Source organism: Salmo trutta, chromosome 8 (assembly GCF_901001165.1).
Source record: "Salmo trutta chromosome 8, fSalTru1.1, whole genome shotgun sequence".
In the NCBI taxonomy this organism is placed as follows: Eukaryota; Metazoa; Chordata; class Actinopteri; order Salmoniformes; family Salmonidae; genus Salmo; species Salmo trutta.
Genome location: NC_042964.1, coordinates 40,916,888 through 40,939,347, shown reverse-complemented (window position 1 = coordinate 40,939,347; position 22,460 = coordinate 40,916,888). Strand labels below are relative to the sequence as shown.

The window sequence follows — 22,460 nt, the reverse complement described above, 5'->3', positions numbered from 1 at the left end:
AAACAAGTGCCTTCTCCAATAACTTTCCTTTGTCAGGGTGGAGCAGTAAGTTAATAGAACGTTTTGATGGCAAACTTCACATTTTCAAAAACAGAAAATGTATTAAAATTATGAATGATTATGCATTTGCATACTGAATATGTTTTATAGCTGTGTATCTTTACCTTGTAGGGGCTTAACAATAGTAAAGCTGTTCACAACTAACCAGAAGCTGGTAATTTTGCACAAATATGAATTTGATGAGCATGTTTCCTTTACTCAGGTCTACTGACACAATCCATACATTTTGTAAATGAAACAAATTTGATTTCTCTGTTTTAAACTGAATAAACTCAGAAAATAATTGATTGTGGATGTTTTTTGGACAATCCTATTCTTTTCTAAGAGATTTTGAAACACCCAAATGTCAGAAATGTTATATGTTTTGACAAATATCATCTTTATTTACTTTAAACTGAATCAATGATTAACTACTGCTGCTACTGTGTGTCTAACAGGCCTATTGTGATGTAAATGAAGGTTCCACATGCAGCTCGGGCAGAGTTCAATGTGGCGTCTTTAAAAGGCTGTGTCCTGTCATTAGTACACTCACTACACCAGCCAGTACACTTATACACACACTTATACACTCCCACTTATACACTCCCATTGCCTGTTTGTTACACTTGGCTGCCTTCATAATAGGGGAGTGGTTAAATACACTGTATGTTTCATTTAGTCAGAAATGGTTTTGTCGCATGCTGGTCACCTGTTTGGTAGTTAATGGAGAGCAAAGTTCTACTTCATATTTGACAATATATGTACAGTTCATGTAATTGCGAGGGCCAACAGTCATGTGTTGTACGGTGACGGACATGGATTCAACAGCTCTGATCTACAAGGTCCTCTGTGCCCATAATGGGTCCTTTGAGCTGGGAGAATTGCGTGCCAACATTAGCACCATAGAAGATGACCTGGAAAGTGTTTTAGGGAATCAGGAGATGTTTACCAGGGCTGTCTCTAAGGGAAACAAACTGATAGTTGCCCAGACGAAGATGAGGTTATGCAGAGCTAAAGGATGTACTGGCTGCAGCAATTTACACCTGTGTAAGTTCTACCTGTATGGAACATGTCCATCCAATGAGAGGTAAACATTTTTTACTTTTCTGTTTTGTTTTTACTCTGGCAGTTATTTACCTGTCATGTTACTTCTATTCATTCTACTATTTTATTTCTTCCATTTTCTAAATTCATGTGGTCTTACAGAATGTGACATAGGTCATGCACTACAGTATAAATGTCAATTGCTACAGGTTCATGGCAGTTTGTAGATTTGACATTTAAGCCATTTAAAAATAATAATAATAATTCAAGAGCTAAATAACAAATCGCATCTCGCTCTTCTTGTGATTTCCAGACAAGGATGCCGTCTCTGCCATGAGCTGACGTCAGAGCACAACGTCAGAGTCCTGAGAGAGCACCACCTGGAAGAACTGGACAGGAAGGAGCTGTGTACATTACTGCTGCAGAATGACAACGCCCTTTTACCCCCAGTATGTGCGTCATAGGCATTCAGAAAGTATTCAGACCCCTTGACTTTTTCAAAATGTTGTTATGTCACAGCCTTATTCTAAAATGGGTTAAATATTTTTTCCCTCATTAATCTGCACCCAATACCACATAATGACAAAGCGAAAACAGGCTTTTAGAAATTTGTGAAAATGTATTAAACATAAAAAACAAATACTTTTTTTACATAAGAATTCGGACCCTTTGCTATGAGACTCGAAATTGAGCTCAGGTGCATCCTGTTTCCATTGATCATCATTGAGATGTTTCTACAACTCGACTGGAGTCCACCTGTATTAAATTAAATTGATTGGACATGATTTGGAAAGGCACACACCAGTCTATATAAGGTCACACAATTGACAGTGCATGTCAGAGCAAAAACCAAGCCATGAGGTATAGGAAATTGTCCGTTGAGCACCGAGACAGGATTGTGTGGAGGCACAAATCTGGGGAAGGGTACCAAAATATTTCTGCAGCGTTGAAGGTCCCCAAGAACACAGTGGCCTCCATCATTCTTAAATGGAAGAAGTTTGGAACCACCAAGACTTCCTAGAGCTCGCTGCCCAGCCAAACTGAGCAATCGGGGGAGAAGGGAAGTGACCAAGAACCCGATGGTCACTCTGACAGAGCTCTAGAGTTCCTCTGTGGAGATGGGAGAACCTTACAGAAGGACAACCATCTCTGCAGCACTCCACCAATCAGGCCTTTATGGTAGGGTAGCCAGACGGAGGCCACCCCTCAGTAAAAGGCACATGACATCCCGTTTGGAATTTGCCAAAAGGCACCTAAAGACTCTCAGACCAGGAGAAACAAGATTATCTGGTCTGATGAAACCAAGATTGACTCTTTGGCCTGAATGCCAAGCGTCACGTCTAGAGGAAACCTGGCGCCATCCCTACAGTGAAGCATGGTGGTGGCAGCATCATGCTGTGGGGATGTTTTTCAGGGGCAGGGACTGGGAGACTAGTCAGGATTGAGGGAAAGTTTAATGGAGCAAAGTACAGAGAGATCCTTGATGACAATCTGCTCCAGAGAACTCAGGACTTCAGACTGGGAGAAGTTTCACCTTCCAACAGGACAATGACCCTAAGCACACAGCCAAGATAGCGCAGGAGTGGCTTCGGGACAAGTCTCAATGTCCTTGAGTGGCCCAGCCAGAGTCCGGACTCGAACCCGATCTAAAATCTCTTGAGAGACCTGAAAATAGCTGCGCAGCGATGCTCCCAATCCAACCTGACCAAGCATGAGAGGATCTGCAGAGAAGATAGGGAGAAACTCCCCAAATACAGGTTTGCCAAGCTTGTAGCATCATACCCAAGAAGAATCGAGGCTGTAATCGCTGCCAAAGGTGCTTCAACAAAGTACTGAGTAAAGGGTCTGAATAATTATGTAAATGTTTTTGCTTTGTCATTATGGGGTATTGTGTGTAGTTTGATGAGGGGGGGAAATAATTATAATACATACAATACATAAGGCTGTAATGAACCTTTTTTTAAGTCAAGGTGTCTGAATACTTTCTGAATGCACTGTTTATGTCAGCCTCTTTACAATTTAAGTTGAATACAGACATAAAGATGCAATGCCAGCAGGGAACACAAGCTGATTCTTACTTTTGATTCACAGGCATTGTATATTCAATGTTTATTTCCCCATGTCCAAAATGACTACTGATAAATGCATAGACTTGGTGCTATCATCCAAGTATGTGTACTAAACTGAGTGTGTAGATATCTGTACAAATAATGAATTTGAATTGGGACTGATGCACTTAAACAGAGTTTGCACTTATCCAATGTCCATATCAAGCCCAGGAGTGGTCTGTATTTGTCTCCAGGTTTGCTTCACATACAACAAAAGTAGTGGAGAGTATGGCTACTGTCCTGACAAGGAGAGCTGCAGAAGACTCCACGTCTGTGAGCGCTACATCAGAGGAACCTGTGCTGCAGAGGTGGACTGTGACAGGTCTCACGACTTCTACGAGCCCCACCCGCTCAACACCCTGCAGCAGAGGGGAGTACCTAATGAACTGGTGGCATCCATGTTGTCCACCTACCGCAACATCCAGGCAATCAGGGATACAATTGATGCTAGTGACAACCCACATTGGTAAGAGACCTTGTAGAGTAGCCTACACTATCCTCGTCTCCGGGCTCAATTGCTATTGGATATAAATTCAGAGAGAGAGCTGGCAGGTGGCTGAGATTGTACTGTACTGACTGTATTTTCTTATAACGCTGTCTAACTTTCTCCACTCATCCTCAGCAAAAAATACTCTGGTAACCACCTGCTGAAATCCAAAGCTTTACCCAGTCACTGGGATAAATCTTCAGTACCTGAAACTGGATTCAAGGTTCATAATAATGTTTTAACTCATAAGATCTTCCATCTGGTCAGAAGGCAGTGAAATATAAAGCTATTACATTGGTAAAATTAGGTGTTCTTTTCAAATGCATTCACTCTAGAGGGTTGCTCTGCAGAGTTCCTCAGCTGAGCACAAGAATATTCTGGATCTTTTCCATCAAACTATGACTGGCTTCAGTGTGAAGACTATTGAGAGGGTGCAAAATCGGATCCTGTGGGAGGTCTTTTCGTGGTAAGAATCACAACTCCTCATGCCAAAAGAAATGTATTCTACCCAAGAAATATATTCATATTGTCTGCGTTAATTAAAGCAGTTACAACATACCATATGCAAACAGATGTAACATATTAATGGTAACTGGTACTTTCTAGTTTTCTAGCAGCAAACGAGCAGACACATGTAAATGCTATCAGGTGACATGCCAATGAAGATACTGACAAATTAATCTGTTGTTCCTCTCCCAAGGCAAGGAGATGTGATGAGAAAGACAAACGCAGGGAAGGAGAATGAGAAGCAGCTCTTCCATGGAACAGACTCTAAACACGTGGACGCTATATGCCTGCAGAACATAGACTGGAGGATGGGTGGAACACAAGGAACGCCCTATGGGCAAGGTGAGCTCTGCATTTCATTTGGTATCTAATAGATTTTTAGGTTTATATAAGAATTTATGTTACGTGGAAATGGCATTGGACCACATCTTTTTTTTGCTATGCTCTTTCACGTCACATTGTAGAAATACAGTGGAAAAGTTGACAAAACAAATGTCTTTGTAATGTCACACTGTCACTGTGATTGTTCTAATTCTAACCCATGTCTTTCCAGGAAGCTACTTCTCCAAGGATGCCAAGTTCTCCCACAGCTACACCAGCCAGTCAGGAGTCAGGTCCATGTTTGTTTGTCGTGTGCTGGTGGGAAACTACACACAAGGACACTCTAGCTACCTCTGCCCCCCCTCAAAAGATGGAAGTCACATCATCTCCTATGACAGCTGTGTGGATGATATCTACAACCCCTCTGTATTTGTGGTGGTCGGGAAGCACCAGGTTTTCCCAGAGTACCTTATTCAGTACAGCGAAGGGTCCAGGCCTGGGACCTATGTTCCACCACCTAACTTTGTCCAAAACCAGAGCCACCACAACATGCACTGGAAACCTATTCCAGTCATGCTACGCTCACAAGCCACCCCTGTGCTTCCCAACACTGCAAGGTTCAGATCTCCTTGCCCAACAGGACCTGCCTTTGCCCAGCCCACACTCAGTACCCAGCCACTATTTTCACACTACTCAAACCCACTCAGGCCTCCCTCCAATCCCTCTGATTCAAACCCTTCAAGACAGAGAACCCCCAGACCTACCTTGACACATGCTTCTGCACAGTTTGGCTCCCTTAACTCCTTGACACATCCATCGTTTCAGCCAGGCCTGATGACTTACGTCCCTTATCCACCACCCTGGGTCGGCTCTATGACCTCCATACCACGCACACCTCCACCCAGGACAAGATCACAGTTTTCTAAAAGGAAAGCAAAAAGTACATCTATGTCATCACTAGGTAATCTATAATCCTTGGTAGTCTATTTTAATTTTTTTAATTTAGAGGGAAATTAATTGTAAATAAATTGTATCTATGGATACAATTTTGAAATTGTGTCCTTTTTAGCTCAGTTGGTAGAGCATGGTGCTTGTAATGCCATGGTAGTGGGTTTGATTCCCGGGACCGCCCATATGTAAAGGGAATGCACCCATGACTGTAAGTCACTTTGGATAAAAGCATCTGCTAAATGGCATGTATTATATAATGTGTAGTTCAGACAGTGTTGACAAAAGAATCAGAATTGGGCTGCCTGTGTAAACGCAGTCATAGTAGTTTCTGAATGCACCACTGCATAAAATAAAATGTAAATGTTTTTTCTACTTTTTAAGGCATTTGCTTCCCCCTAGGGGTGATGTTGCTGAAATGCACCGTACTTATTCTGCATTACTCCTCACATCTCGTCAAACATCCAGTCAATTACTTTCTATTGGTCATTGAGTTTATTTAGTTAAACACAGAAATCCAACTACTTTACAAAATGTGTCAGCAGACCAGAAGTCCCAGAGTAAAGGATCAGCAGACCAGAAGTCCCAGAGTAAAGGATCAGCAGACCAGAAGTCCCAGAGTGAAGGATCAGCAGACCAGAAGTCCCAGAGTAAAGGATCAGCAGACCAGAAGTCCCAGAGTAAAGGAAACGTGCTCATCATATTCCTTGTTACTAGTTGAACATCACAGGAGGCTGCTGAGGGGAGAATGGCTCATAATAATGGCCGAATCTGATCAAATGGAATGGCATCAATCCCCTGGAAACCATGTGTTTCATATCATTCCACCAATTCCGCTCCAGTCATTACCACAAGCCCGTTCTCCCCAATTAAGGTGCCACCAACCTCCTGTGTTGAACATTATTCTTGTTTGTTGCAAGGGTTTAACACACCAACTATGCATATTTGACATGAAAATGGAATTATCATTCAGAAACACTACAAATTGTCAACAGGTTGAACTTTGAACATCAAGTTGTTTAACTCCTGCACTCTAGATGATGTGATGGTAGCAGAAGATGTGTCAGAAGTAGTGCTCGATGTGGAGTGGTGAGACCCTGAGAGTGTGGAAGAGTCTGTAAGTGGGGGAGTATGATGTGTGAGAAAGTGTGTGATAAGGTGTGCTCAATGAGGATGAAGGGGATAGTGGGTGAGAGGTACTGCTGGCAGAGAGAGTGCGAGTAGCTCTTGCTGAGAGACTGTGACCCTGAGAGGGTGTGTCAGTTGAACGGGAAAGTGTGCGAGAAGGGGTGCTGGCAGGGGTAGTGAGTGTGCAAAAGGGGTTGCTGGAGCGAGTGTGGGCAGTGCCAGGGCTAATGAGAGGGGGCACTGGCTGAAGGAGTGTGCAAGAGGGGGCACTGGCTAAGGGAGTGAGTGTGTGAGAGGGGTCACTGGCTGGGGTAGGTGAGTGTAGGAGAGGGGGTACTGGCTGGGGTAGTGAGTGTAGGAGATGTGGTATTGGCTGGAGTAGTGAGTGTGTGAGAAGGGGCACTGGCTGGGGTAGTGAGTGTAGGAGATGTGGTACTGGCTGGAGTAGTGAGTGTAGGATATGTGGTACTGGCTGGAGTAGTGAGTGTAGGAGATGTGGTACTGGCTGGAGTAGTGAGTGTAGGAGATGTGGTACTGGCTGGAGTAGTGAGTGTAGGAGAGGGGGGACTGGCTGGAGTAGTGAGTGTAGGAGATGTGGTACTGGCTGGAGTAGTGAGTGTAGGACAGGGGGTACTGGCTGGAGTAGTGAGTGTAGGAGAGGGGGTACTAGCTGGAGTAGTGAGTGTAGGAGAGGAGGCACTGGCTGGAGTAGTGAGTGTAGGAGAGGGGGTACTGGCTGGAGTAGTGAGTGTAGGAGAGGGGGCACTGGCTGGAGTAGTGAGTGTAGGAGAGGGGGTACTGGCTGGAGTAGTGAGTGTAGGAGAGGGGGTACTGGCTGGGGTAGTGAGTGTAGGAGAGGGGGTACTGGCTGGGGTAGTGGGTGTACGAGAGAGTGTACTGGCTAGGGTAGTGAATGTATATGAGGCTGCTGGGTGGGGTAGTGGGTGAATGAGAGGGGGTGCTGGTTTGGGTAATGAGTTTATGAGGGAGTTTGCAGAATAAGGGAGTGTAAGACCAATTAGCTTGGCCTAAGGTTGTATCCAACAACTGAGAACTTGAGGCTGGCTTCATGAGGACTGCAGATTGACTGAATCCCAATGGAGTTCGGGCAGGTTTTGGGAGACGTGAAGGGGGAAGAGAATCGGTTGGATTAGAGGAAGTGGTGGTAGCTTGAGATGGACTCAAAGTGTAGCAGTAGCTGTTGCTTGAATCCGGTTGGATGTTGGTTATTGGACTATGTAAGTGGATTCGATGGAGACAGTCTTGGGTGGAGCTGGAGCTGAAGAGGACCAGTGCATGACGCTATCATCATATTTGATGAGGAACTCAGGGGAACACCTGGTTCATTTTAAACACCACATATATGGACGGGTCCAGGACATTGTCCACACAGCTGTCATAGAAGGTAGGGGTTCCCTCGCCTTTTGGAGGGGGACGACGGAGGTACGAGTTCCCTCGTGTGTAGTCACCAACAACCAGCCAACAAACAAACCTCCTGAGTGGCTGGTGAAGCAGTGTGAGTAGTTGGTATCCCTGGCAAAGTAACTCCCTGAAACAAACAGAGAAGATCATCAGTAAAACACAATGCTTATTCCACCCATGCTCTACCAAGGTTTTCCAGCACACAGCTTTGCCCTACTACAGTAGCTACAGTTGAAGTCGGAAGTTAACATACAATTAGGTTGGAGTCATTAAAACTCATTTTTCAACCACTCCACAAATTTCTTGTTAACAAACTATAGTTTTGGCAAGTCGGTTAGGACATCTCCTTTGTGCATGACACAAGTAATTTTTCCAACAATTGTTTACAGACAGATTATTTCACTTATAACTCACTGTATCACAATTCCAGTGGGTCAGAAGTTTACATACACTAAGTTGACTGTGCCTTTAAACAAAACAAAAATTATGTCATACAGTGAGGGAAAAAAGTATTGATCCCCTGCTGATTTTGTACGTTTGCCCACTGACAAAGAAATTATCAGTCTATAATTTTAATGGTAGGTTTATTTGAACAGTGAGAGACAGAATAACAACAAAAAAATCCAGAAAAACATATGTCAAAAATGTTATAAATTGATTTGCATTTTAATGAGGGAAATAAGTATTTGACCCCCTCTCAATCAGATTGATTTCTGGCTCCCAGGTGTCTGTTATACAGGTAACGAGCTGAGATTAGGAGCACACTCTTAAAGGGAGTGCTCCTAATCTCAGTTTGTTTCCTGTATAAAAGACACCTGTCCACAGAAGCAATCAATCAATCAGATTCCAAACTCTCCACCATGGCCAAGACCAAAGAGCTCTCCAAGGATGTCAGGGACAAGATTGTAGACCTACACAAGGCTGGAATGGGCTACAAGACCATCTCCAAGCAGCTTGGTGAGAAGGTGACAAATCAAATCAAAAATCAAATCAAATGTATTTATATAGCCCTTCGTACATCAGCTGAAATCTCAAAGTGCTGTACAGAAACCCAGCCTAAAACCCCAAACAGCAAGCAATGCATGTGAAAGAAGCACGGTGGCTGGGAAAAACTCCCTAGGAAAAACTCCTGAGAAAGGCCAAAAACCTAGGAAGAAACCTAGAGAGGAACCAGGCTATGAGGGGTGGCCAGTCCTCTTCTGGCTGTGCCGGGTGGATATTATAACAGAACATGGTCAAGATGTTAAAATGTTCGTAAATGACCAGCATGGTCAAATAATAATAATCATAGTAATTGTCGAGGGTGCAACAAGCACGTCCGGTGAACAGGTCAGGGTTCCGTAGCCGCAGGCAGAACAGTTGAAACTGGAGCAGCAGCATGGCCAGGTGGACTGGGGACAGCAAGGAGTCATCATGCCAGGTAGTCCTGATGCATGGTCCTAGGGCTCAGGTCCTCCGAGAGAAAGAAAGAAAGAGAGAAAGAGAGAAAGAGAGAATTAGAGAGAGCATATTTACATTCACACAGGACACCGGATAAGACAAGAGAATACTCCAGATGTAACAGACTGACCCTAGCCCCCCGACACATAAACTACTGCAGCATAAATACTGGAGGCTGAGACAGGAGGGATCAGAAGACACTGTGGCCCCATCCGATGATACCCCCGGACAGGGCCAAACAGGCAGGATATAACCCCACCCACTTTGCCAAAGCACAGCCCCCACACCACTAGAGGGATATCTACAACCACCAACTTACCGTCCGAAGACAAGGCCGAGTATAGCCCACAAAGATGTCCGCCACGGCACAACCCAAGGGGGGGGCGCCAACCCAGACAGGAAGACCACGTCAGTGGCTCAACCTACTCAAGTGACGCACCCCTCCCATGGACGGCATGGAAGAACACCAGTAAGTCAGTGACTCAGCCCCTGTAAAAGGGTTAGAGGCAGAGAATCCCAGTGGGAAGAGGGGAACCGACAAGGCAGAGACAGCAAGGGCGGTTCGTTGCTCCAGCCTTTCCGTTCACCTTCACACTCCTGGGCCAGACTATACTTAATCATAGGACCTACTGAAGAGATAAGTCTTCAGTAAAGACTTAAAGGTTGAGACTGAGTCTGCGTCTCTCACATGGGTAGGCAGACCATTCCATAAAAATGGAGCTCTATAGGAGAAAGCCCTACCTCCAGCCGTTTGCTTAGAAATTCTAGGGACAATTAGGAGGCCTGCGTCTTGTGACCGTAGCGTACGTGTAGGTATGTACGGCAGGACCAAATCGGAAAGATAGGTAGGAGCAAGCCCATGTAATGCTTTGTAGGTTGCGACAACAGTTGGTGCGATAATTCGCAAATGGAAGAAACACAAAATAACTGTCAATCTCCCTCGGCCTGGGCCTCCATGCAAGATCTCACCTCGTGGAGTTGCCATGATCATGAGAACGGTGAGGAATCAGCCAAGAACTACACGGGAGGATCTTGTCAAGGATCTCAAGGCAGCTGGGACCATAGTCACCAAGAAAACAATTGGTAAAACACTACGACGTGAAGGACTGAAATCCTGCAGTGCCCGCAAGGTCCCCCTGCTCAAGAAAGCACATATACATGCCCGTCTGAAGTTTGCCAATGAACATCTGAATGATTCAGAGGACAACTGGGTGAAAGTGTTGTGGTCAGATGAGACCAAATTGGAGCTCTTTGGCATCAACTCAACTCGCCGTGTTTGGAGGAGGAGGAATGCTGCCTATGACCCCAAGAACACCATCCCCACCGTCAAACATGGAGGTGGAAACATTATGCTTTGGGGGTGTTTTTCTGCTAAGGGGACAGGACAACTTCACCGCATCAAAGGGACGATGGACGGGGCTATGTACCGTCAAATCTTGGGTGAGAACCTCCTTCCCTCAACCAGGGCATTGAAAATGGGTCGTGGATGGGTATTCCAGCATGACAATGACCCAAAACACACGGCCAAGGCAACAAGGGAGTGGCTCAAGAAGAAGCACATTAAGGTCCTGGAGTGGCCTAGCCAGTCTCCAGACCTTAATCCCATAGAAAATCTGTGGAGGGAGCTGAAGGTTCGAGTTGCCAAACGTCAGCCTCAAAACCTTAATGACTTGGAGAAGATCTGCAAAGACGAGTGGGACAAAATCCCTCCTGAGATGTGTGCAAACCTGGTGGCCAACTACAAGAAACGTCTGACCTCTGTGATTGCCAACAAGGGTTTTGCCACCAAGTACTAAATCATGTTTTGCAGAGGGGTCAAATACTTATTTCCCTCATTAAAATGCAAATCAATTTATAACATTTTTGACATGCGTTTTTCTGGATTGTTTTGTTGTTATTCTGTCTCTCACTGTTCAAATAAACCTACCATTAAAATTATAGACTGATAATTTCTTTGTCAGTGGGCAAACGTACAAAATCAGCAAGGGATCAAATACTTTTTTCCCTCACTGTACATATGAGAAGTGTAATGTAGGGTATGTAAACATTATATAAAGTGCCATTGTTTAAGTGACTAGTGACACATTTATTACATCCAAATGTTAATTATATAAGTGGCTAGAGATTTGAGTCTGTATGTTGGCAGAAGCCACTCAATGTTAGTGATGGCTGTTTACAGTCTGATGGCCTTGAGATAGAAGCTGTTTTTCAGTCTCTCGGTCCTAGCTTTGATGCACCTGTACTGACCTCGCCTTCTGGATGATAGCGGGGTGAACAGGCAGTGGCTCGGTTGGTTGTTGTCCTTGATGATCTTTTTGGCTTTCCTGTGATATCGGGTGGTGTAGGTGTCCAGGAGGGCAGGTAGTTTGCACCCGGTGATGCGTTGTGCAGACCTCACTACCCTCTGGAGAGCCTTACGGTTGTGGGCGGAGCAGTTGCCGTACCAGGCGGTGATACAGCCTGACAGGATGCTCTCGATTGTGCATCTGTAGAAGTTTGTGAGTGTTTTTGGTGACAAGCCAAATTTCTTCAGCCTCCTGATGTTGAAGAGGCGCTGTTGTGCCTTCTTCACCACGCTGTCTGTGGGTGGACCATTTCGGTTTGTCCGTGATGTGTACGCCGAGGAACTTAAAACTTTCCACCTTCTCCACTACTGTCCCGTTGATGTGGATAGGGGGGTGCTCCCTCTGCTTTTTCCTGAAGTCCACGATCATCTCCTTTGTTTTGTTGACGTTGAATGTGAGGTTATTTTCCTGACACCACACTCCGAGGGCCCTCACCTCCTCCCTGTTGGCCGTCTCGTCGTTGTTGGTAATCAAGCCTACCACTGTAGTGTCGTCTGAAAAATGTATGATTGAGTTGGGGTCGTGCATGGCCACGCAGTCATGGGTGAACAGGGAGTACAGGAGAGGGCTGAGAACACACCCTTGTGGGGCCCTAGTGTTGAGGATCAGTGGGGTCGACATGTTGTTTCCTACCCTCACCACCTGGGGGCGGCCCGTTAGAAAGTCCAGGACCCAGTTGCACAGGGTGGGGTCGAGACCCAGGGTTTCGAGCTTAATGACGAGTTTGGAGGGTACTATGGTGATAAATGCTGATCTGTAATCGATGAACAGCATTCTTACATAGGTATTCCTCTTGTTCAGATGGGTTAGGGCAGTGTGCAGTGTGGTTGCGATTGCGTTGTCTGTGGACCTATTGGGGCGGTAAGCAAATTGGAGTGGGTCTAGGGTGTCAGGTAGGGTGGAGGTGATATGATCCTTGACCAGTCTCTCAAAGCACTTCATGATGACGGAAGTGAGTGCTACGGTGTGATAGTTGTTTAGCTCAGGTACCTTAGCTTTCTTGGGAACAGGAACAATGGTGGCCCTCTTGAAGCATGTGGGAACAGCAGACTGGGATAGGGATTGATTGAATATGTCCGTAAACACACCAGCCCAGATGGTCTGCTCATGCTCTGAGGACGCGGCTAGGGATGCCATCTGGGCCGGCAGCCTTGCGAGGGTTAACACGTTTAACTCACGTTGGCTGCGGTGAAGAAGAACCTGCAGGTTTTGGTAGCGGGCCGTGTCAGTGGCACTGTATTGTCCTCAAAGGGAGCAAAGAAGTTGTTTAGTTTGTCTGGGAGCAAGACATCGGTGTCCGCGATGGGGCTGGTTGTCTTTTTGTAGTCCGTGATTGACTGTAGACCCTGCTACATATGTCTCGTGTCTGAGCCGTTGAATTGCGATGCTACTTTGTCTCAATACTGACGCTTAGCTTGCTTGATTGCCTTGCGGAGGGAATAGCTACACTGTTTGTATTCGGGTCATGTTTCCAGTCGCCTTGCCATGATTAAAAGCAGTGGTTCGCGCTTTCAGTTTTGCACGAATGCTACCATCAGGTTTCTGGTTGGGGAAGGATTTAATAGTCACCGTGGGTATCATATTACCGATGCACTTGCTAATAAACTCGCTCACCGAATCAGCGTATACATCAATGTTATTGTCCGATGCTATCCGGAACATATCCCAATCCACGTGATTGAAGCAATCTTGAAGCGTGGAATCAGATTGGTCGGACCAGCATTGAACAGACCTGAGCATGGGCGTTTCCTGTTTTAGTTTCTGTCTATAGGCTGTGAGCAACAAAATGGAGTCGTGGTCAGATTTGCTGAAAGGAGGGCGAGGGAGGGCTTTGTATGCGTCGCGGAAATTAGAGTAGCAATGATCCAGGGTGTTGCCAGCCCGGGTCGCGCATTCGATATGCTGCTAAAATTTAGGGAGCCTTGTTTTTGATTAGCCTTGATAAAATCCCCAGCTACAATAAATGCAGCCTCGGGATATGTGGTTTCCAGTTTACATAGAGTCAAATGAAGTTCTTTCAGGGCCGTCGAGGTCTCTGCTTGGGGGGATATACACGGCTGTGATTATAATCAAAGAGAATTCTCTTGGTAGATAATGCGGTCGGCATTTGATCGTAAGGAATTCTAGGTCAGGTAAACAAAAGGACTTGAGTTCCTGTATGTTGTTATGATCACACCATGACTCGTTAATCATAAGGCATACACCCCCGCCCTTCTTCTTACCAAAGAGATGTTTGTTTCTGTCAGCGCAATGCATGAAGAAACCGGGTGGCTGTACCGACTCTGATAACGTATCCCGAGTGAGCCATGTTTCCGTGAAACACAGAATGTTACAATCTCTGATCTCTCTGGAAGGCAACCCTTGTTCGAATTTCGTCTACCTTGTTGTCAAGAGACTGGACATTGGCGAGTAGTATACTCGGGAGCGGTTGGCGGTGTGCCTGCCTACGGAGCCTGACCAGAAGACCGCTCCGCCTGCCCCTTCTGCGGCGCCGTTGTTTTGGGTCGCCTACTGGGATCCGATCCATTGTCCTGGGTGGTGGTCCAAACAGAGGAAACAATCTAATGGCGTCCATGTTGTCCACCTACCAGAACATCCAGGCCATGAAAAGTGAAGGTGCCGGCGGTGCTTCTTCCATCAACAGGCCCCAGAGCTATCCTCAGAGATATACGGGTAGATGGCTGCAGGAGCAAACACCAGGGTTGTATTCAGTGGGGAATAATATTTCAGAACAGTCGCTATAGTTACCCGCAAAACCTTACTTGGAAGTATTTCTCTATGGACTTGCTTGCCAGCCAGGGTTGGGGTTAATTCCATTTAAATTCCAGACCAGTCAATTCAATAAGTACACTGAAATTCCAATTCCCTTCAATGCTTTTCAATAACCAGGTTTCCATCCAACCTTTTTATGCGAGTAAAGTACATGTTGCATGAAAAATGAACATTTCTTGGTAAACTTTCCAAATCTCTACAAAACAAAATACGCTAGACAACGTGTGGTTTTTTGGGGGGTCAGTAAAAGTGATTATGCGATAAATGGCGGTGGAAAAGCTTATTCTCAAATACTGATATAATAACCATAATATTGAAGTCAACTTGGAGTCACGGGGTGACATGTTGTGTGGTCCTCCTACTACAACTGGAGAAACAATGCAGTTTATTAGGCTACAGGTGAAATAAGTTATGATGAACTTCACAGGGTGATGAAAGTGCAAGGTGATACGCTTGATGCTCCTTTCCAATAAATATCAAGGGTCTTATTCTGGTGACAAGATCATCAAAGCTTGGCTGCCATTTAAGAAATAAAAATGAACTTGCGCTTTTGTCTATAATCATTTTTAATTTGTTTAAATGTATTTCACCTTTATTTAATCAGGTAGGCCAGTTGAGAACAAGTTCTCATTTACAACTGCGACCTGGTCAAGATAAAGCAAAGCAGTGCAACAAAAACAACACAGAGTTACACATGGGATAAACAAACATACAGTCAATAATACAGTAGAAAAATCTATAGAAAAACCTAGATACAGTGTGTGCAAATGGGTGTTGATGTAAGCTATACCTGCACTGTATCTGTGAGCTGGTGGCTAGAGCGCACGTGCCAATACCAGAGTGGGCACATTCGCTATATAACGCAAAAACAATTATTCGGTACTTGGGAATTTAACCGCAAAAGTTATTTTTATGTGCGCTATGTCATCATGCACAGCCTTTTATCCGCAACAAGTGAATTTGATGGAAACAGATCTCTGGTAGGAAAATGTGCATATAGTTTGGATGGAAACCTAGCTTGTGAGGAAAAGGAAGAATTGAAATTTGATTTACTTTCTGAATTGACTGGAATTGAGATGGTATTGACCTCAACCCTGTTACCAACTTTGATTTCATGGAACTAAATGTTTGTTTATTTGCTCTTTGTTTACAGTGAGGAATGAGATCTGCCTGTTCTTTGTCAAGGGGGACTGCAAACAAGGAGGTACATTTAACGAGGGAGATATTGTGTGTGGAGGCAGAGTGTCTGGAGGATAGCTTTCCCATGTTTGCTTTGCCCAATTTGTACTCAGGCAGAAGTTATGGCACCCGGCCGCATATGAGTTTATCTATAACTTTCAAGGTTGTCAGTAGATACACAATACAAATCCTGTGAAACCACAATTTAGGGACAAATCAGGCTGTTACCCAGGTGCAACAATGATACTCAGCAACATATCACATCGCACTGAAAACGTATGACTTTCAGAGAAATGCCGGAGAGTCCACTTCAAAATGCCTTACAAGTGGGAAGTGAACGATGGACAGACTTGGTCAGCTCTGCCAGAAAACGAAGAAATCGAGAGAGACTTCTGTGACCCTTCTAAGATACACAGGTACAGTATGTTATGTCATACTTAAAGATAGACTCAGCGATTTCCTCAACAACTAAGAGCGTTGGAGCGCAAGACTCAACTTCCCCGCTGTTTTGGTCCCATGGCTACCACGCTGTAACAGTGTGAAGCGAACCTGTGCACATGCGCAGATATAGTACTGTGCGTGACTGTCTTGCATCTCAATATCTGCGGTGCTGCTTGTGGTAATATCATTTTGCTGAGTCTAACTTTAACTAGAACAACTATGTCAAACTGTGAATAAGGTACAATATAGCCATTTTTTTTTTTTGCTTACCATTTACATTTGTCATGCCTTCACAGTGAGGGATCTGAGCGTGTGCGTTTCAACTCCATGAGCCGCGGATTATGGGAAGTTCGCCGTCTCTCCACAGTTTCCTCTGTGACCCAGCCCACATACGTACTCACCACAGAGTGGGCGTGGTTCTGGGAGGACGAGTACGGCAAATGGGTCCAGTACGCATCCATCGTAAGTGGTGTGAAACACTCAAACAGGCTGATGTGTTACGAGGACAATAATAGACATAGTAAACTGTTGTTCCCCTTGAATTTGAGTTTTTTTCTATAAATTACAGAAAGAGATGCACAGATTGTCGTCCATCACCAGTGAAGACCTTGAGAAAAGGTACCAGGAGGATCAAAGTGCTGTGGTGAAGTTCACTGCAGGCCAGCAGTCTTATGAGCTGAGTTTCAGAGGTAACACATTTCAAACTCTTGAAAAACAGCTCTCATGTGCAACCTTCTGTAATAATAATGATAATAATATATTTTAGTTATAAACGCTTAGCACAAGTTACAGTTAGAGTCTGAAAGGCTACTCTTATACACTACCAGTCAAAAGTTTTAGAACACCTACTCAATCAAGGGTTTTTCTATATTTTTACTATTTTCTACATTGTAGAATAATAGTGATAACATCAAAACAATGAAATAACATATATGGAGTTGTGTACTAACCAAAAAAGTGTTAAATAAATCAAAATATATTTTATATTTGAGATTCTTCAAATAGCCACCCTTTGCCGTGATGACAGCTTTGCACACTCTTGGCATTCTATCAACCAGCTTCACCTGCAATGCTTTTCCAACAGTCTTGAAGGAGTTCCCACATATGCTGAGCACTTGTTGGCTGCTTTTCCTTCACTCTGAGGTCCAACTCATCCCAAACCATCTCAATTTGGTTGAGGTCGGGGGATTGTGGAAGCCAGGTCATCTGATGCAGCACTCCATCACTCTCCTTCTTGGTAAAATGGCCCTTACACAGCCTGGAGGTGTGTTTTGGGTTGGAGTATCGCTGCAGAATGCTGTTAGCCATGCTGGTTAAGTGTGCCTTGAATTCTAAATAAATCACAGGCAGTCACCAGCAAAGCACTCCCACACCATAACCTCACCTCCTCCATGCTTTACAGTGGGAAATACACATGCAGAAATCATCTGTTCACCCACTCTTTGTCTCACAAAGACACGGCTGTTAGAACCAAAAGTCTCCAATTTGGACATTGCTCGTGTTTCTTGGCCCAAGCAAGTCTCTTCTTATTATTGGTTTACTTTAGTAGTGGTTTCTTTGCAGCAATTTGACCATGAAGCCGATACACACAGTCTCCTCTGAACAGTTGATGTTGAGATGTGTCTGTTTCTTGACCTCTGTGAAGCATTTATTTGGGCTGCAATTTCTGAGGCTGGTAACTATAATGAACTTATCCTCTGCAGCAGAGGTAACTCTGGGTCTTCCATTTCTGTAGCGGTCTTCATGAGAGCCAGTTTCATCATAGTGCTTGATGTTTTTTGCGACTGCACTTGAAGAAACTTTATAAGTTCTTGAAATGATCCGTATTGACTGACCTTCATGTCTTAAAGTAATGATAGACTTGTTTCTCTTTGCTTATTTGAGCTGTTCTTGCAATAATATGGACTTGGTCTTTTACCAAATAGGGCTATTTTCTGTATACCACCCCTACCTTGTCACAACACAACTGATTGGCTCAAACGCATTAAGAAGGAAAGAAATTCCACACATTAACTTTTAAGAAGGCACACCTGTTAATTGAAATTTATTCCAGGTGACTACCTCATGAAGCTGGTTGAGAGAATGACAAGTGTGTGTGCAAAGCTGTCATCAAGACAAAGGGTGGCTATTTGATATATGTTGATTTGTTTAACACTTTTTTGGTTCCTACATGATGACATATGTGTTATTTTATAGTTTTGATGTGTTCACTATTATTCTACAATGTAGAAAATAGGAAAAATAAAGAAAAACCATTGAATGAGTAGGTGTTCTAAAACTTTTAACCGGTAGTGTACGCCCCTCAAATTCTATTACTAAAATCGGCAGCAGGTAGCCTAGATGTTAGAGATGTTGAACAGTAACTGTAAGGATGCTGGTTCAAATAGTTAATCTTGTAATTACAGACATGACACAAAAAAACAAAACATATGGTACTATAAGGATGGTCAGACGACGTCCTGTCTTTGTTTCAACTGTGGACGCACAAGCTGCAAGAAGCAGGTAATGTATGAATGGGACTGGACTGAGAATGGGTATATGTTCTGAATCGAACCATTTCTATATTTACCTAATAGATTACTTATAATCATAATCATTTTTTCTTAGTGTTGTATATGAAGTTATTATTCATATGTCATTTCAGGAGAAATGGAGCACGCAATTTCAGAGCTGTTCCTGGATCTTGGGACAAGTCTGCGATACCTGACATTGGATACAAGGTCACTTGTTTACATGTGATTCTACGGCTTTGGATTGCAGGGAAGTTTAACATTGCCTTTCATTTGGTTTCAGCTGTGACAACCATTTTGTTTTCTCCTGCAGACTGTCACTCTTCTGAGTTCTGACAGGGACTATCAGAAGGTCCAGGAACTTTTCAACAAGACCATGAGGGGCTTCCAAATCACCCGCATCGAGAGGGTCCAAAACAGGGACCTCTGGGAAGTCTTCCAGTGGTATGTTTACATCAACTCTCACACACAATCCTAGCATGTTACTTCCAAAATGCTATGTAAACCCTGGCTTGAATGTGATTATGGGTAAGCAGTGTTAGGAATTGAAAACCTGGTCAGGGTGTGTAGTAATGCTAGATACAACATATAAGGTGACATCTCCTATATTTAAAGGTTTATTAGACAAAGAGAGACATAGACAGACATATGCATATGAGAAGACAGACATGTTCATGTAAGAGGTCTAGAGCAAATCTCACCCCCTCCCCTCTGACCTAAATACTCTTGCCTATCTTTGTTCACTGCCAAAGCATTAAATCAAGGCGGAGACCTTGGGGTTGAATAGACTATACATTTGAAACATCTTAATCGCTTAAAGACACCCATAAACGATTTTATGTCTCAGGGGCCCAGATACCGGTTACTGAGAGCTGCTTTAAGGTGACCTCTGGCATTACAGAGGGTACCTAGAGGTCAAATTTCAATAGGGAATAACCATCTGAAAATATCAATCTTAACAGCAGCTAATGGTGATTTCATAACAGCAGCTAATGGTCAATTCTTAATGGTCATTTATTCCTTCTCAGGAAAAGAGATTTAATGAAGAAAAACAATGGAGGTCAAAACAGCAAGGAGCTACATCTCTTCCACGGAACGGACCCAAAACACGTCGATTCCATTTGCAGAGATAACTTCGACTGGAGGCTGTGTGGAACCAACGGAACTGTGTACGGCGAAGGTACCTCATGTTAACCATCTGTCAGAAGTGTAGTCAGATTTTAGAAGCAGTCATTATCTCACTATAGTCTGTCATTTTGTTTACTGATGATCTTCTCTGTTTGTTTTAGGGAGTTACTTTGCCAGGGATGCCAAGTACTCACACAGCTACACCAGCCACTCAGGAGTGAGGTCCATGTTTGCTTGTCAGGTGCTTGTTGGCGACTACACACAGGGGAACTCGGGGCTCCGTCGCCCCCCTCCAAAAGGCGAGGGAAGCCCCACTCTCTATGACAGCTGTGTGGACAATGTCCTGAACCCATCCATTTTTGTGGTGTTTGAAAGGCACCAGGTTTACCCAGAGTTCCTCATCAAATATGATGATAGCGTCATGGACTGGTCCACTTCGGCTCCAGCTCCACCTAAGACTGTCTCTATCCAATCCACTTCCTTAACCCCAACATCCAACCGGATTCAAGCCACAGTTGCTGCTACCCCATCTAAGAGAGTTCCATCCACTTTGAATCCATCTAAAACTGCAGCCACCACTTCCTCAAATCCAACCCATTCTCGTCCCACTTCACGTTTTGTCCATCAGTCTCTCCCAAAACCTGCCCAAGCCCCATTGATATTCATTCAATCTCCAGTCCTCATGAAGCCACCCACAAGTTCTCAATTAGTGGATATCACCCACGGCCCAGATTTCACTCCCTCATTTGCAAACCTCTCTCACACACTCACTACCCCAGCCAGTACACCCTCTCGTACGCTTACTACCCCAGCCAGTACACCCTCTCGTACGCTCACTACCCCAGCCAGTACACCCTCTCGTACGCTCATTACCCCAGCCAGTACACCCTCTCGTACGCTCACTACCCCAGCCAGTACACCCTCTCGTACGCTCACTACCCCAGCCAGTACACCCTCTCGAACGCTCACTACCCCAGCCAGTACACCCTCTCGTACGCTCACTACCCCAGCCAGTACAGCCTCTCGTACGCTCACTACCCCAGCCAGTACACCCTCTCGTACGCTCACTACCCCAGCCAGTACACCCTCTCGTACGCTCATTACCCCAGCCAGTACAGCCTCTCGTGCGCTCACTACCCCAGCCAGTACACCCTCTCGTACGCTCACTACCCCAGCCAGTACACCCTCTCGTACGCTCACTACCCCAGCCAGTACACCCTCTCGTACGCTCACTACCCCAGCCAGTACACCTTCTCGTACGCTCACTACCCCAGCCAGTACACCCTCTCGTACGCTCACTACCCCAGCCAGTACACCCTCTCGTACGCTCACTACCCCGGCCAGTACACCCTCTCGTACGCTCACTACCCCAGCCAGTACCCCCTCTTATACACTCCCTACCCTAGCCAGTACCCTCTCTTATACACTCACTACCCCAGCCAGTACCCCCTCTTATACTCTCACTACCCCAGCCAGTACAGCCTCTCCTACACTCCCTACCCCAGCCAGTACCCCCTTTCCTACACTCACTTCCCCAGCCAGTACCCCCTCTTATACACTCACTACCCCAGCCAGTACCCCCTCTCTTACACTCACTAACCCAGCCAGTACCCCCTCTTATACACTCACTACACCAGCCAGTACCCTCTCTTATACACTCCCTACCCCAGCCAGTACCCCCTCTTATACTCTCCCTACCCCAGCCAGTACCCCCTCTTATACTCTCACTACCCCAGCCAGTACAGCCTCTCGTAGACTCGCTCCCCCAGCCAACACCGCCTCCCGAAGACTGGCTCCCCAACCCCCCACCCCCTCTCCTACACTCACTCCCTCAGCCAGCACCCCCTCTCGCACACTTTCCCCTTTAACTGGCACCCTATCTTGGGCTCACACCCGCTCAACAACCACTACTCGCACTCTCTCTGCCAGCAGTACCTCTCACCCACTATCCCCTTCATCCTCATTGAGCACACCTTATCACACACTTTCTCACTCATCATACTCCCCCACTTACACACAAACTCCCTCACGCACTTCGCCCTCCACGTCAAGCAATTCTTCTAGCACACTCTCCCCCTCAGCAAGGAACCTATCTCCGGTGTTCTCTCCCTTGACAGGTGCCTTCACTAGATCTCCTCCTGAGTCACTGTACAGTGTTCCAACAGCTCAAAGGAGGGACACCAAAGAAAAAAACAAGTGCCTTCTCCAATAACTTTCCTTTGTCAGGGTGGAGCAGTAAGTTAATAGAACGTTTTGATGGCAAACTTCACATTTTCAAAAACAGAAAATGTATTAAAATTATGAATGATTATGCATTTGCATACTGAATATGTTTTATAGCTGTGTATCTTTACCTTGTAGGGGCTTAACAATAGTAAAGCTGTTCACAACTAACCAGAAGCTGGTAATTTTGCACAAATATGAATTTGATGAGCATGTTTCCTTTACTCAGGTCTACTGACACAATCCATACATTTTGTAAATGAAACAAATTTGATTTCTCTGTTTTAAACTGAATAAACTCAGAAAATAATTGATTGTGGATGTTTTTTGGACAATCCTATTCTTTTCTAAGAGATTTTGAAACACCCAAATGTCAGAAATGTTATATGTTTTGACAAATATCATCTTTATTTACTTT

The 22,460-nt window shown here is 44.9% G+C and overlaps 1 protein-coding gene across 1 annotated transcript; it reads left to right on the top strand.

Annotated features, from left to right (window-relative positions):
- The first annotated feature begins 806 nt into the window (after nt 1-806).
- Nucleotides 807-22,188, top strand: LOC115197968 (protein mono-ADP-ribosyltransferase PARP12). The gene is made up of 18 exons (XM_029759634.1): nt 807-1,126; nt 1,397-1,532; nt 3,386-3,657; nt 3,814-3,901; nt 4,014-4,144; nt 4,379-4,527; nt 4,739-5,467; nt 6,000-6,134; nt 15,715-15,765; nt 16,030-16,156; nt 16,478-16,643; nt 16,750-16,870; nt 18,587-18,683; nt 18,826-18,901; nt 19,005-19,135; nt 19,720-19,871; nt 19,981-20,652; nt 22,181-22,188. The coding sequence occupies exons 1-18, from the start codon at nt 834-836 to the stop codon at nt 22,186-22,188; spliced, it is 3,534 nt and encodes a 1,177-aa protein (XP_029615494.1). The 5' UTR covers nt 807-833.
- Nucleotides 22,189-22,460: the final 272 nt, after the last annotated feature.